Source organism: Triturus cristatus, chromosome 7 (genome assembly GCF_964204655.1).
Source record: "Triturus cristatus chromosome 7, aTriCri1.1, whole genome shotgun sequence".
Taxonomy (NCBI): Eukaryota; Metazoa; Chordata; class Amphibia; order Caudata; family Salamandridae; genus Triturus; species Triturus cristatus.
This window is the reverse complement of record NC_140590.1, coordinates 236,330,328-236,344,421: the sequence shown is the minus strand read 5'-3', so window position 1 is coordinate 236,344,421 and position 14,094 is coordinate 236,330,328. Positions and strand designations below refer to the sequence as shown.

At 43.1% G+C, this 14,094-nt stretch overlaps 1 protein-coding gene across 1 annotated transcript in view; it reads right to left on the bottom strand.

The window, feature by feature from the left end:
- Positions 1–11,591: 11,591 nt before the first annotated feature.
- LOC146809290 (dual specificity tyrosine-phosphorylation-regulated kinase 1B-like) overlaps positions 11,592–14,094 on the bottom strand; it is a 368,762-nt gene continuing 366,259 nt past the window's right edge. The window contains exon 11 of the mRNA XM_085616098.1: positions 11,592–14,075. Within this exon, the coding sequence (XP_085472224.1) occupies positions 13,566–14,075 (510 nt within the window). The 3' untranslated portion in view covers positions 11,592–13,565. The remainder of the gene's footprint in view (positions 14,076–14,094) is intronic.

Here is a 14,094-nt window from a genome sequence, read left to right as displayed (position 1 = left end):
TCTAACACCCAAAAAGTTTTCTCCCCTACAGTGCAGAAAAACCCCCTCCCAGTAAATCAACTCCTTAAGGTAATGTTGTTATTAAAAAATATATATTTGGGCTGGCTAGTAACTCTGGCTAGTAAGCGACCAGAGTCCATCATCATCTTTCTCTTGAACAAACTGCCGAGAAAATGACGAGAAAAAGACAGCCATCCTACCCAGTTCTGAAAATCAAGTGTCTAAGTACTAAACAGTAAGGCGCGCTAATAGGCATGCCTCGTATGAACTCTACTTAAGACTATTGAGCCAAAAAGCAAAACAGAATAAAGAACCGGGATTAGGGCGCTCGGTTAGCAGCAGAACTCACCTATCCGTCGTTGCCCCTGGCTTTCCTAAGCAGGGTGGGAGGCAACGTACCGGAACCGGGAGTGTGTTCAAATACTCTCACCACCGACGGCACGCCTTACGCTGTGTGACAGAAGACTACGGCGGCCGCCGTGTCCAAATCAATAGAACTACAGGAAAGACGGTATGTCTCATGGGAGAAGTAGTTTAAAAACTAACAATGTGCTTCGAAAATGCACGCCTCCTGCTAAATGGCTGGAAGCCACGGGGCCATGAGAATCTTTTTCATGTGGCTGATATTGCATTTGGTGATCACCCTGTGGAGTAGTGGTAATGAGGGAAAAGTGTAAGCAAATATCTCCCAGTCTATCTATAGCACATTCCCTAGGGACTGTTGGTAAGATTGCCTGGATGTGAAGCGTTGCCATTTGGCATTGTGGGGTGTTTTGCGAAGAGGTTGACTTGAGTCCCCCATTTGTGAAAGATCTTGAGTTCGTATTCACTTCCCACTCATGGGACCAAGAAGCTTGCCTGCATAGTCTGTCCGCCTCTACATTGTCCTTTCCTGGTAGGTGTATAGCTACCATGTTTATCTCCCATGGGATTGCCGATGTCCACAATTGCTGAGCTAGAGTTGAGTGTTACTGATTTTGTCCCCCCCCCCCCCCATGTTTATGTCAAACATGGTGGTTGTGTTGTCTGTATCAGAATGTTATTCTCACAGAGCTCTTTCTGAAATGCTTTTAAGGCAAGGAACAGTGTTTTAAATTCCAGGATGTTGATGTGTTGTGTTGCATCCTGCTCTGTCCACACTCCCCTTATTTTGAGGTTGTTCATGTGACCTCCCCATCCCATTTGTGAGGCATCTGTAGTTATGGTCACCGCTGGAGTTGGTTGTGTAAAAGGTATCCCTTGCGAAATGTTTGTCTTGTTCCACCATCTCCTACTATATCCTTTGAGTGACAACCACTAGATCTTCCCAACTCCCTGTTGCGTGTGACCATTGTGCTTGAAACCATTCTTGGAATGGACTCATTTGTAAGCGAATGTTGGGGATTAAGTGACTGCAAGAGGCCATCATCCCCAGCAGCTTCCCCACTGTCAGAGCTTGTCCCTTCTGGTATAGTTGTGCTTCCTTCAGTAGGGCTGTTAGTTTTTCGCTTGGTAATACCTTCCCCAAGACTACACTTATTTTCGCTCCCAAGAAAAACATTCTCCTGTTCTAGCTCTTGGGAAGACTTCTCCCAGTGTACGGACAAACCGAGCTGCTCTAGTTTCTCTATTACCTGTGTGTGTTGTTTGCAGGCTGTGTACGAGTTTGACCTTACTAGCCAGTCACCTAAGTACCGGTATACATGGATTCCCTGCCTTCTTAGAAAAGCGGCCACTGCTGCCAGGCACTTAGTGAATACCTCTGGGCTGAATTTAAACCGAATGCTAGCACTTTGAATTGGAAGTGTCTCTTGTTGACCACACATCTTAAGAGTTTTTTGTGCTTCTTGTTCATAGGGATGTGCAATTAGGTGTCCTTTAAATCTATTGTAGCCATGTAGCCCCCTTTTGTAGTTAAATTAGGGGGTTTATAAAGATCAAAAGTTTATAAAGCATCTGGTTACTCCAATGGAGTGCCCCACGCTAAGACTTCTTATCCTAGTCAGTAAGCAAAGACTCCATCAGCTGCATCACCGTTAATTGGCCAGGGATATCCTAAAAAACAAGTTTAACTTTCTACAGAGCAGCACTTCTGGGGGCTGCATCCGGAGATCCAGCGGCAGTTGGTTCCATATTTTTGCAGGAAGAAAGCCAAATGATCTTCCTCCCAACCACACACACTGCACTTTTGGGATAGTCAGCCTTGCAGTACCCAAAGACCTAGGATTCCCGATAGGCCTATGATGTGTATAATCAACGGAAACAGGTAGCTAGGGCCTTTCGCATTTAAAACTATGACAGAAGCATAGAGCTTTAAAAGTCACTGTCCTGCACTGGGAGCCAGTGTAATTCTACAAGAGCCACCCTAAAGGGGAGCATCTTGGGATGTTAAGTAACGTGAGGGCTGCAGTATTCTCTACTCTCTGTAACATTCTCATTCTGCCTTTTGTGGATCCAAGATATAGAACATTGCAGTAGTTCAAGCGGGAAAGCCTGGGTGATGTTTTTTTTCCCCTGCCTGTGGTAGCAAATTATAATTGTATGCAGAATTTTCAGCATGCCAAAGCACGTGCCAGTCAGAGCTGAGATTTGTTCATCACAAGACAGTGTAGCACCAAACCACACCCCTAGGTTTTTTTAGCTTAGATTTATGGACCTGGGTCAACCCTAATTCAGGAGGCCAACAAGCATGGGACCAAATAGAAGTTTGTTTGCCTACTACCAAAATGTCGGTTTTACCTGCATTTAATTGCAGACAACCGGATTTCATCCAGTTGGCCAGATCTACTAGACATGCTCTGAGCCTTAGCATCATTATATTCCAGTGATAATCAGCTGAGTATCATCAGCATAGGAAACTAGCTTCACCCCATGTTTAGCTACTACATCCGCTAAAGTGATCATGTAGACATTAAACAAGGTCTGACTTAATGCTGAGCCCTGTGGAATCTCTTGCAACAGGGATCGGATCTCAGATTTGAAAGGATGCTGAAAAACTTGAAAGGACTGGTCTTGAAGAAAATTAGTGATCCAGTCCAAGGTACCAGCTCCTGCAAGGTTGTCATCTTAAACCTGTAAGTCCTTCTACAATTGTTAAGGAACCTCAGATCTAAGACAAGGGGCAGTGTTCCATCTATCTTTGGAATTAGGAAGTAGGTGGAGTAATTTCCCTTATTCATTTCTTTGTGTGACACTAGCGCAATAGCTTCCTTCGTCCGAAGTTCTTGTACTGCTTGGGGTAGCAGAGTAGTTTCCCCTTTCAAATGTACCTTCCTCCCTGGGCCTCTGTTTGGAGGTGGTTTGAGTAATTCTATGCAGTGACCTTACTGTATTATGTTCAAGATCTATTTGTCAGAAGTGATCTCTCCATTTGTGGATGAAGTTTTTTAGCATGTCTCCTCCTGGTGTAGAATGTTGGAGGAACTGGTTGTTTGTTTATCTTTAGTCGCCTTGCTCCCTTTGCGGGCACACTCCCTGATCTTTCTGGGGTGTGTATTGTGGTTGGAGCGCAATCATTTGGTTCTTGTACCACTTCCCTCCCCCTTTGCGGAAGTCCTCTTCCACTGGGGTGCCTTAGAAAGGACTGTCTTCCATGCTGATATTGCCAACCTTGTTGCGGTCTGTTGTTGCATTTGGTTTCCCCCTTGGTAAGCTTCTTGATATGTTTGATGCGAGGTTGTAGGTTGACAGTTCGCCCTACCCGCTGGCCTTCTTGAGGGGGTGGTCCCTCTACACATGCCACCATTGAATTGTAGAGCCCCAATAGATCTTGCTGTCTCGTTGTCCTTTTTTAATTGGTTTAGCGTGCCGTCCACCAAGCTTCCAAAGAGCTGTTCCCCATTGAAAGGTGCATTCAGTATGTTATTCTGCAACTCTGACTTGAATGCCGAGATTCATAGCCATGCATGTCTTATTTCTGTGATACAGATCATCATTTGCCTGCTTGATGTTTTTGCAGCATCTAGGGATGATTTTAAGCAGGTATTTGCTATATTCGACCCCTCCTCTACTAAGTGCCTTACTCCGTTTTGGAATTGTTCTGGTAGGTGCGTTAGTATCTCACCTATCTCCTCCCAGTGCTGGTATGTGGGTCAGTTGTGCAAAACGCATTAGAATTGGCGATGCACCATTGGTTCGCCACACTTTTCAACCTGCCTACAAGGTCCATTCTTTTGCTTTTCTTATCAGATGGTGGCCCAGTAGTACTTGGTACATAAACCCTCTTCCTGGCTGCGGCTGTTAGGATGGTCAGTAGTCCAACCCCTTGATGTAATTAGGATTTTTGGCGGAGTGTTTGTACTTTTCCCCCCTCTAGGTGGGATTGCCTTACATGTCGCAGGCTCCTTAAATGCTTCCTATCCCTGGTCTAGCACACTTGGTAGCATAGGAAGGAATTGGTTCCTTGATTGTGTAGGCATTAGTTTCCAGCAAAAAACATGACTGAGGTTTTTCTTCCTCGAGTTGTACTCCATAGGTACCTGCTGCCTTTTTAATGACTTGGTTGTATATATCAATATCGTCTGGTGGAGAAGGCCTCAAAGGATAGATGTCGACAGCCTCCTCTGGTGAATGTGTGTCGAGGTCTTGCCATTGTAGCTCTTGGACATCGAAGGTTCCCGATCCTAAGCAAATTTGCTCTTCTTCGCAAAAGAACTCTTACTGTTCCTCTAGAGGTTCGGGGTCAAGGGAGGCTTCTAATCCTCAACGCTTTTCTCAATTTCCATCCAGGTCTTTGGTGGTATCTTGAATTGTTCCAAGCTTTCGTCAAAATCCTTTCGCTGTAAAATATCCCCATTTCGACTTTGAACCTTTTCCTCTTCTTCGTGATCTCAGACTTGTGTGTTTCGAAGTTGACACTTTCAGCCTTTCTTTTTGCAGTAGAAGGTGCCTTGATGGTCGACGCTGGCAGCGGCCATGCTTTTCGGATTTCAAATACTCTTGTTTTGACAGACGAGCCCTTTCCTTGACCGTTTGACATCTTGGATCTTTCAAGGGTCTTTGCCGTTACGTAGGCCTTGTCTAAGGATCCTACAGTATGTTTTTCTCAGGACACAGCTGCAGACGTCGAGTGCTTTGTTCCAGAGCCTCCCTTCGAGAGTCATCTAATTTCTTCGAAGATGATGGTTCTCTTAGCTCTTGAAGCTTTTTCGATCTAGAAGACCTGGATGTCCATCTCCGTGTCCCCTTCTGCAACATTGTCCTACTCCTTGCTGGAGAGGCCAAGGTCCCGTAGCGATGGTGCTGTGCTCTGCCCCAGCATGTTATAGTTGGTTCTTCTCTGCCTCTTCCTTGCCCTCCGGGCTTTCGAGGTGAACGCCGAACAAGTGTTGCAATCTTCATTTTGGTGATCTACCGGTAAGCAGAATTGCGGACTGGAAGTTGGTCCTTCGGGGCGAACTTGTGATGGCAATTCTGTCAAAACTTGAACAGTGTTTTGTCCATCACCAAGCACATGGAGCCCCCTGAATGCACATTGTTTTCCGGTTGTCAACAAGGTTGTTCTTTCCCCTCTCTTCACCTTAATTTGAAGACCGGTACCTTGAATGGCCGTACTGTATATTTTCATAGATGTTTTCCTGATTTTCGTCTATTCTCCTCTTCAAAGTTTGGAGTTCAATCCGTATCGATCCAGACCCAACGGCAGAAACAAATACTCTGGAGATGGCGACCAAAGGTGGGAGCTTCCAGAGGAAGCACAACAACATCACAAGGGGACAGCAAATGGTGGTACATCGACGCCGACCAACAGAGATAAAAAAAAAAAAGGAAATACAATTCCAGACGCAACCACTAGATGGCGGAATAATGCACAGCATGTGAATCCAGAAAAGATTTACGCTGCAAAACTGTTATATGGGTTTGATGTATGAGCCAGCCCGATTGGTTGAGACTAATCAAATTGGGAAGAACTTGATGTGGCATTGCAGAGACAGGATGGAGAACCTGTGGCTCACACCAGGAACAAATTATTTTCCATTTAGCACAGGAGGTTCTATTTGTCAACAGAAATCTTATTCTAACGTTTTTTTGTAGCAGTTTAGGGCGTTTACATTGGAAAATAAATAGTGTAAGGAGCCAAGCATGCAACTTCAAAAATGCTCTGGATGTTTGACTTGACCGCTGGCTTCGGTCAGAAGGACCTGCGGAAACACCAATAGGACCTGTGGAGTCTCCACTAGCAGTTCTATAACCAAAAACTGTCTGGCCAAGCTGGCGCAATCATAATTATTCAGCATGTCGCATTGCTCTTTCTCCTCAGTTACAGTGAAATTAGTGGCAGAGATTCACTGGACAAAGCAAAGCGGCTGCACCAAAGACTGGACTGCTCCTTCTGCTGCTTGGGCTAGCAAAGAGATGACTGTGCTTGTGGTGCCCAGTGTGAGGAAAAGTTATTCAGAACCTCAGACAGAAGTGACTCCAAGAGTTAGCTGTCTGACTTCCTGTTACAGGACCGCAAAAGCTGAAGAAGCTTGCCTTGGTAGCCTTAAATATCTGATTGCTGCTGACTACTGAAGTGCAGCCTGGGAGACATAGTCTTGACCCTCAAAAGTTGCACCAAGTCTGCTGGACCTGGAAGAGTTGTCAGAGTGGAGTTTGGACACCCAACGAAGAAGTTACCACCAGTTAAAGGAAACTGCTGGTTTAGCTGTAACTGGTTACTAGCGGCAACTTATTGGCTGGGCTTCACCCAGACTTCAAGAGATATCGAACCCTGCGGCCAAAGTTGCTCGACGGTGTTCATGGACTGAGGGGGTGGAACCAGGACGACCCCAGTCACTGGTAAAGCGTAGCTGAGCATCTTCAGCATCCTGTATTTCTTGCATCAGGAACAGTCAAATAACATTTATGGCAGTTCCCCCAAAGAGCCTGAAAATAGACTAGAGACTGCACTGACAAGTATCTGTTCAACTGGACCTTATTGGTCCCTGTGACTAGCTCTGCATCGGAATTGGTCACCCCAAGAGTGTCAAAGTAGTTGTGTACAACTTTACAAAGTTTCATATGTTTACCAATCCATTACAATAATTTTTTTGAGCTCATTGAAAAGATATAAAGCTTTTATTTACAGGTTACTTAAATAATACCTCCACAACCCTTCGGTGGATTTTTGTTGAGATGTCTATTTAAAGATATACAAACTATTTTTATAAAAGGGTGGCCATGAATTCTGAGACTAAGCAAGTAGAGAATATTCTGCAAGGATACCGTTCTGAACAATAGTTTTTTTGAGGAAAGCTTTGAGGTAGCGCAGTCCAAAATTGGTCTGTATCTTACTTTGCACATCTCACCGGAATGATATGCATTGGAGTCCCTCTTGTCTTCTTAAGCAGCTATTCTGTTGAGTTGTCTAAAACTTGTGAATGCTACATCCATGGATCCTTCAATAATAACTGCTGAGGTTTGCACTCCATCCATCCATTTTTTTTTTTTTTTTTTTTTTTTTTAATCGTACTCTAAAACCTCTGTCCCGAGATTGGTCCGGCAAAACAGCCTAGAATGGACAGAGGTAGCAGATCTGACTGTTGTAGCAGCCATTAAGGAAACGTGTCCCAATGTGATTCAACCCCCTTAACTTTCTCTCAGGAGAGCAATACAGGAAATAGATTTTCTACACCACCTTTGCCCCGCTTGCAAAACTACTGTCTACTTTTAAATGATCTATAAAGCCGGCTGGTGTAGTATCTGCTGCCTTTAACTCCAGGTATACCGGTGGCTGGATTCTGAAGAACTTTAGACTCTTACTCCACATGTGGATAACTGCTTTGGATTTGAGTAACATCTATGAAGTCATAAAGGAAACAGTCTACATAATTACAGATAATAGAAAATCAAAATGTTTCGAAGCCTTTTCAATAATGGCGCGAAACCCCACTATTCCATCTGGTGGAGAGTCCACTGGTGCCAACTCTAGCAAGTTCATTGAAGGAGCTCAGTAGTCCTCCTATTCCAGAGTTCTTGGAGGCAAGTGCCTTCCTTTGTCATGATCGCTATCAGTTGTGAAGCTTGTCTGGTGATAGGGTCAAAGCAGATGGTCATGGCATAAAGCAGGAGATACAGCCTGGGTAACTTGTACTGCATGCTGAGATCGAGAAGTTGATGGTGGTACCCTCTGTGGAATTTGATCACTTTCTGTAACTTACGGCTGGCCTTCGTCTGTAAAGCGTTTACAATAATACTTAATCACCATTCTGGGATCCCACACCAAAGCTATCAGGAGTTGAATTGCATTTTGGTTAGGGTACAGTTGCTCTTCATAAGAGTTATACTCTTCGGGAAATTACTAGAGTGGTGGACGCAAGACTTCGTTAAAAGGTTCGTAGGTACTTGAATGTTGTGGCTCTTCAGGTTTCCCTCCATGTGTTCTGATACAGGACACTTGTTCATGGCTATACTCTTCGCATTTGCCCATCAGCTGGCCAGGGCGTTATGCCAGACCAAATGGTCCTTCGTCCTCTAAACCTAGTGTCCAAAATGATTGCAGGTGGTTGATCAGATACCTTAATTGGGGAAGTAGGCTGAGGCATATTCTGATGGTAACCCTGTTTTGGAAATGGTGCCTTGTCAACAGTGATATCGTCAACAGCAATTTCATAAATGATTTAATGATTTCTTGGTAGATGGGGTAGTCTACAAGGATTTACCTGTAGTTAGGCAGTTTCCTAAGCATTGTTAATGACAGCTCTCGTCAACACCAGTGTTGTCAAAGAAGCTTAGTTGAGGGAGAGTTGGATGCATACGGCCCTGTTGAGACAGTAGCAGATTGCTTCTTACCCATCAATGGTGCCCACAACAAGTGAATCATCATCAGTAATGTCATCAGTAAGGGTGAGGAAAGATTACAACGAGAATGGTGACTGAATGTATACAGTCAAAGCTTTGGGTTTTTCAAGGTTTAGATTTAACAGTTGCTTTTGAGGTAGATGGTTCAATCCTCCCCTGAAACCATTTCAGAGACTTTTTTCTCAGATGGACACATTTTCAGCCATGTAAGCATCAAGGAAGCCATGATGGCGCCATTGAAAGGGAGTAACAGCTCCATGGTCATCGGCCCAGGTTCGAGTCTCTATTAGAACATTTGTCTGGAGGACAACAGAAATTATTCAGATGCTCCCTGAAGCACCACTGCAGACAAGTACTTAAGCCTGCTGGAGGCTAATGTGGTGATTCAATTCAGTTTCAGGGGAGGGGTAAAGCCCACTATAAATCCAGGCATACGGTCTTATCAGCATAATGAGGTGGAAGCAATCATCCTCAACCTTCAGCATCCTGGGGTGCTTCCTGACAATAGTTGTATTGTAGTAGAGAAGCAGAGTTAAAATAAGGTAGAGTAACATCTGGTTGCGCTCTAGTTTTCTGATAAGCCTGGGCCAACATCAGTTCGGGGTCAGACATGGGAATCCGCACCAGATCATCCAATGGCGCTGGTGAAGACTGACGTGGATCATTGGACTGGTGTAGAAGCTTGTAACGGCATCGGAATAGGCCTTGTAGCAGATCCCCAATCGGGCATCCGTCATTGGCGGGTTGGCCCACCAACAGAAACCTCACTGAAGCCCCCTGTGATTCTGAGGGGTCCTAAGGTGCTCCACAGGGAGTCGAAAAAGCAATAAAGATTTGAAGCATGGCCTCCATGAAGACTTGGATCTGCTGTGCAGTTGACGGCAGCCAAGGAAACTACAATGCTTCTGAGGACCAGTTAAGGTGTTGCGTCAATAGCTTGGGACCTTAAATCTGGACACCCTCGCACCTTCTCTTTGGAAACAGAGCACTATAATGAGGTTATGCATGTCTTTGCTTGGACTTTGTCTTTAACTTACCCAAAGACTCTGACTGGGAAGTAGAGTGGTCACAAGAACAGCCTCTGATCCATGCCGCAACTTGGAAACAGGATATAAGTAATATCTGCAACTTTTTCTTATGCACAGTGATATACAGCTTCCCCTCACTGTCTTGAGAACTCAGAAATCATTGGAAGACCAACAAAAGGTGGAAAATCTGCAGTTAGTAGTAGCAATCACAAATACACATCAAATATCTACACAGACAACTGAAAGAGGTTTCTCTGGAGATTGGATGCAGGTGAGGATTGCTCCTAAAGCATGGCAATGGAATCAGCTAATATCTATAGTCAAGAAAAAATCTTCAAGGCTGGCCCTTAGACCATTAGGTATCATATCTTTCTTTTAGAGACACTTACGTTAATTCCATGCCAACAATCAACTGTACAGGATGAAGAATAAAACTGGAATTCTCAAATTATAAATACATTTGTCATACCCCATTTCAGAAGGTCTTTTCTGAGCTTGGCCAGCCAGTAGGTTCAAACCTCACACAACAGCACAATCTTAAGTACATGTCTGCAGAACTACCAAAAATGAGAAAGACTCTGCTCTGCATCTCATTGTGCAACTGGAACAAAATCTTCTGCGATGGAGCCATGAATTGTACACATTGAATGGAATCCTATCAGTCACAAGTGCCCTTAATAGCAATATATTGCCAGACTACTGGCACTCAGTAATGTAAATAATGATTAGTACTCCCTCAAACATTGTATATGGATACTTTTGAAAAGGCAGGAATTAATCTGCTCCAGGTGGAAAATAGCCAAGCATGCCCCAAATCACAAAAGTCAAAGAGTAATATACTTGTGTCATGTCCAGTTAGAAATAAGCACAAAAAGCCAGACCCATTCTGGATGTGAAAACAGCAAACAAGTGAAAGGAATATACATCAGGATGTCAGATCTTCATACAAAAACTTAACAAAACTGCAGGATGTGCTTTATAGACCCGCAGGACACTCACTTCCGCATTTCATCATCAAAAACAACATGCAGCCAGCATCACGTGACTTCTCCAAATGCATGACAGTGATGGCACCAATTAATATTTAAGTTCACACAAAGATGATGAATGGCACTTCAAAGCCAGTTCATACAAGGTAAAAACTGAAGTAATTATAAGATAAACCTGAGCAAAATATACATTCCAGTAAAGATGATGAGGAGCCTTTACTGGACAAACAGATACAAAGTGTTACGTTTGGAGGAGAGGCCAACTTCCATTTAACAAATGCTTAAAGACGGATACTTATCATTAATCAAAAGGAAGACAAATGTCATCCCTAGAGGATCAAATGGCAGCTTGCTTTATCAGTCTTCCTCTTATGTGGGTGGATGAGACCGCTGAAAGAATGTCTGAACAACCAATGGTGCTCAAGAACAGAGGAATGCAAGCAGTCCAATCTTTTTATAGGGAATGCCGAAAAGACATGGACAAGGGCCATCCATTGCACAAGTAACCTAAAAGAAAGCTCTGCTAAAGGCTTTGCTTAAGTGGAGGGCATCTAAACAAGAACGATCTTCGATGCCCTGATACGGCCCCACTTAGTAGTATTGTGATGATCTCTTCCTAGCACGAGTGTCTAACAAGCACTTGTGTAGACTGACTGCATAGACTAATCTACTTTATAGGATTAACTGCAGCATACAGTTTCAGCCTCAGCTTTAAAATGGGTTATCAGATCCAAGCTACAAGCACAATCTTAAGCATCCCTATTGGAAAAGATGTCATATATGCTACACACAACAAAACATTTGGAAAAAAATATTTGTATCTATCAGAAAATTTCCTTTACTTGAGTAAAGTTACATAATTAAACATTAATAAACTCTTGCATATAAAAAGCAGAATGAAAATGTCCTAGTAAACATTGGAAAACAATCAGGACAATGGATACACTGAAATTCTATGCTCTGACGTTTGTGTTGGCATAAACAGATTTCAAAGCTTTAAGTTCTTTTTGATTTGTCAATTCTATCCGAGTCACTTGCATAATTTACTCTCATCAATAAAATGGGTCACAATAAGACAGTTTACATTGTCTCTTGCATTTACCAGACCAATTACTAAGGATCACTCAGGAGCTTTCCAATACAAGTAACACAGGCTTTTGTTATTTCTGTTTCAAGACAGAATGTCAACATTCCCAATCTTCTAGCATCCAGACCAACCTTGCAACTTTATGAAGCAGTCTCTCGCCACTGATTTTATGAAAGGCTCCAAAACCATACAATTGCAGTGCACTTGACTGAAAACAAGCCCTCAAGTCCACCAGCAACTGTACATTATTTAGAATTTACGCAAAATTCTGTGTCTGAACAGAAAAGGAACATTTAAAAGACATTCATTTTACAAGTCTTCAGATTTTTCTAAGTGATGCCTTAATACCATCTTTGGTACAATAAATAAAAAATCCCAGTACATCACTATCTACAGAAATATGAAAATTGACAGCGTCATTCAACTTTACATTTTGAAAGCCTTAAAAAACTACACATGTACAGCACCCAGCATTGCAATGACTGTGGCATTAATACTGAAGCAAGGGTTTAGAATTTATTCCGTCACCCAAACAAGGATTGCCACCTGAGACCACGCTGAACTTGCCGCAGGGAACATATATGCAGTGTGTGTGTGTGTGTACATTTATGTGCATCTGTGTATTTATGTGTGTGTGTATATGTATACACACACACATATATATATATACATATACACACAGACATACACAAATATACACATACATACACACAAATACATACACATTCTTAACTGTTACTGTAGTGTCAGAATCAGTGCACAAATATAACTGATTAAAATAAAGTTAGGTGTAGAATTCTGACCCCAATAGTGAAAATAGTACTTTTGGAGAAGAAAGAATATGATCCGTATCAGCGGATTAATAAGCAGATTCAGACAGCAAGTGTCCTAACCTCTCCTAAATTACTTGACTATTAGGTTATCAGAATATACCCTTACGAAGCAAGTCACTGAATTTCTGCAGAGCTACTCCCAAGAAAAATAAATTGCCTCTTAAAATTCTTCCCTTGAAAATCTAAAACTGAATTTTGAACAGGACGTTATAAATAAAAGAAAAAATAACTTTTTATTTGTAAAGCAGGATGCAGAGTTTTAGCAGCAATTCCAGTTCCGAGAGTGGAGTTAGCAGCCAAGGTTATTCCAGTGAAGTGTATGAACTGTACCCTAGCCAGGTTGGTTTATGAAACAGGAAAGAACGCAGAAGTACGAATTAATGCTAAGAATGGCAGCAAAGGGACACTGGCACAGACAATGCTTTTGGGGAGCGATGTTTGGCCTGTAAACAATTGTCCACTGATGTAGAGAGTATGTCGGCTTCTCCTGCATCTCCAGACCAGGAACAGATGACAGAAACGGAAGCATAGGAAATGTCTGGAGTGAGTCCTTGCACAGGGTTACCTTGACCAGTGTCATAAAAGCTTTTTTTCTCCTTATTTTTTTTTTTTAAAAAGACAGTCCCAAATAAGTTTGTGAACGCTGCTTCGTATTGTCAACACACCTCACACTCCTCATGTAGTGATTTTTAATAAATAAAGAACAATTTACATTAACAGCTAGACTTTGACATTATTTGATGGTTGTGATAAAAGCCAGCTCTCCCTTTTTTACAACCCCGTCCGTCACCAGTATCCCCACCCATCCCACCCCCCAAAAGCAGTATTTCTAATATTGTTATGGCTTTATTTTTACATTAAAGAATCATCAAGAGCTTGCTGCTGTACTCTGAGGGACACAAACACCTAGCATTGCACTGTCTTCTGATTCCGTCCTGTTTCGGATATGAGGTGGAACAACCATGCTTGATGTGCTAGAAGAGTATGGGTAGTTCAGAGGCACACCAGTCTCGGCAGTATGTCCACTCACTGTCCTAGTCCGAAAAGCAGAAACCCCCAGGTGTAAGTTTGCAGAGCCAAAGGAAGTACAGTCCAAAGTAGGGTGATGTGGGTGCAAGGAAGACGGGGGGTGTCTGTGTCCCAAGGTTAGTTCCATGGACTCTGGGATTTGTGGGGAAGAAGAAGGAACTAGTTGCCGGTGATAATGTGGGCGGTTTCCGTGGTGATACAATTGGTGTGGATGATGCTGTTCACTCCCATGGAAATGCTGAGGCAGGCTGGGTGTTGGTTTGTGAGGCAAGATCTGTGGATAGGAATCACTGTTGTTGACTGGAACATCTCCCCCAGCCCACAGTCGTATCTGCTGTTGGGAATGGCCCTGAAAAACAATTTGCAAT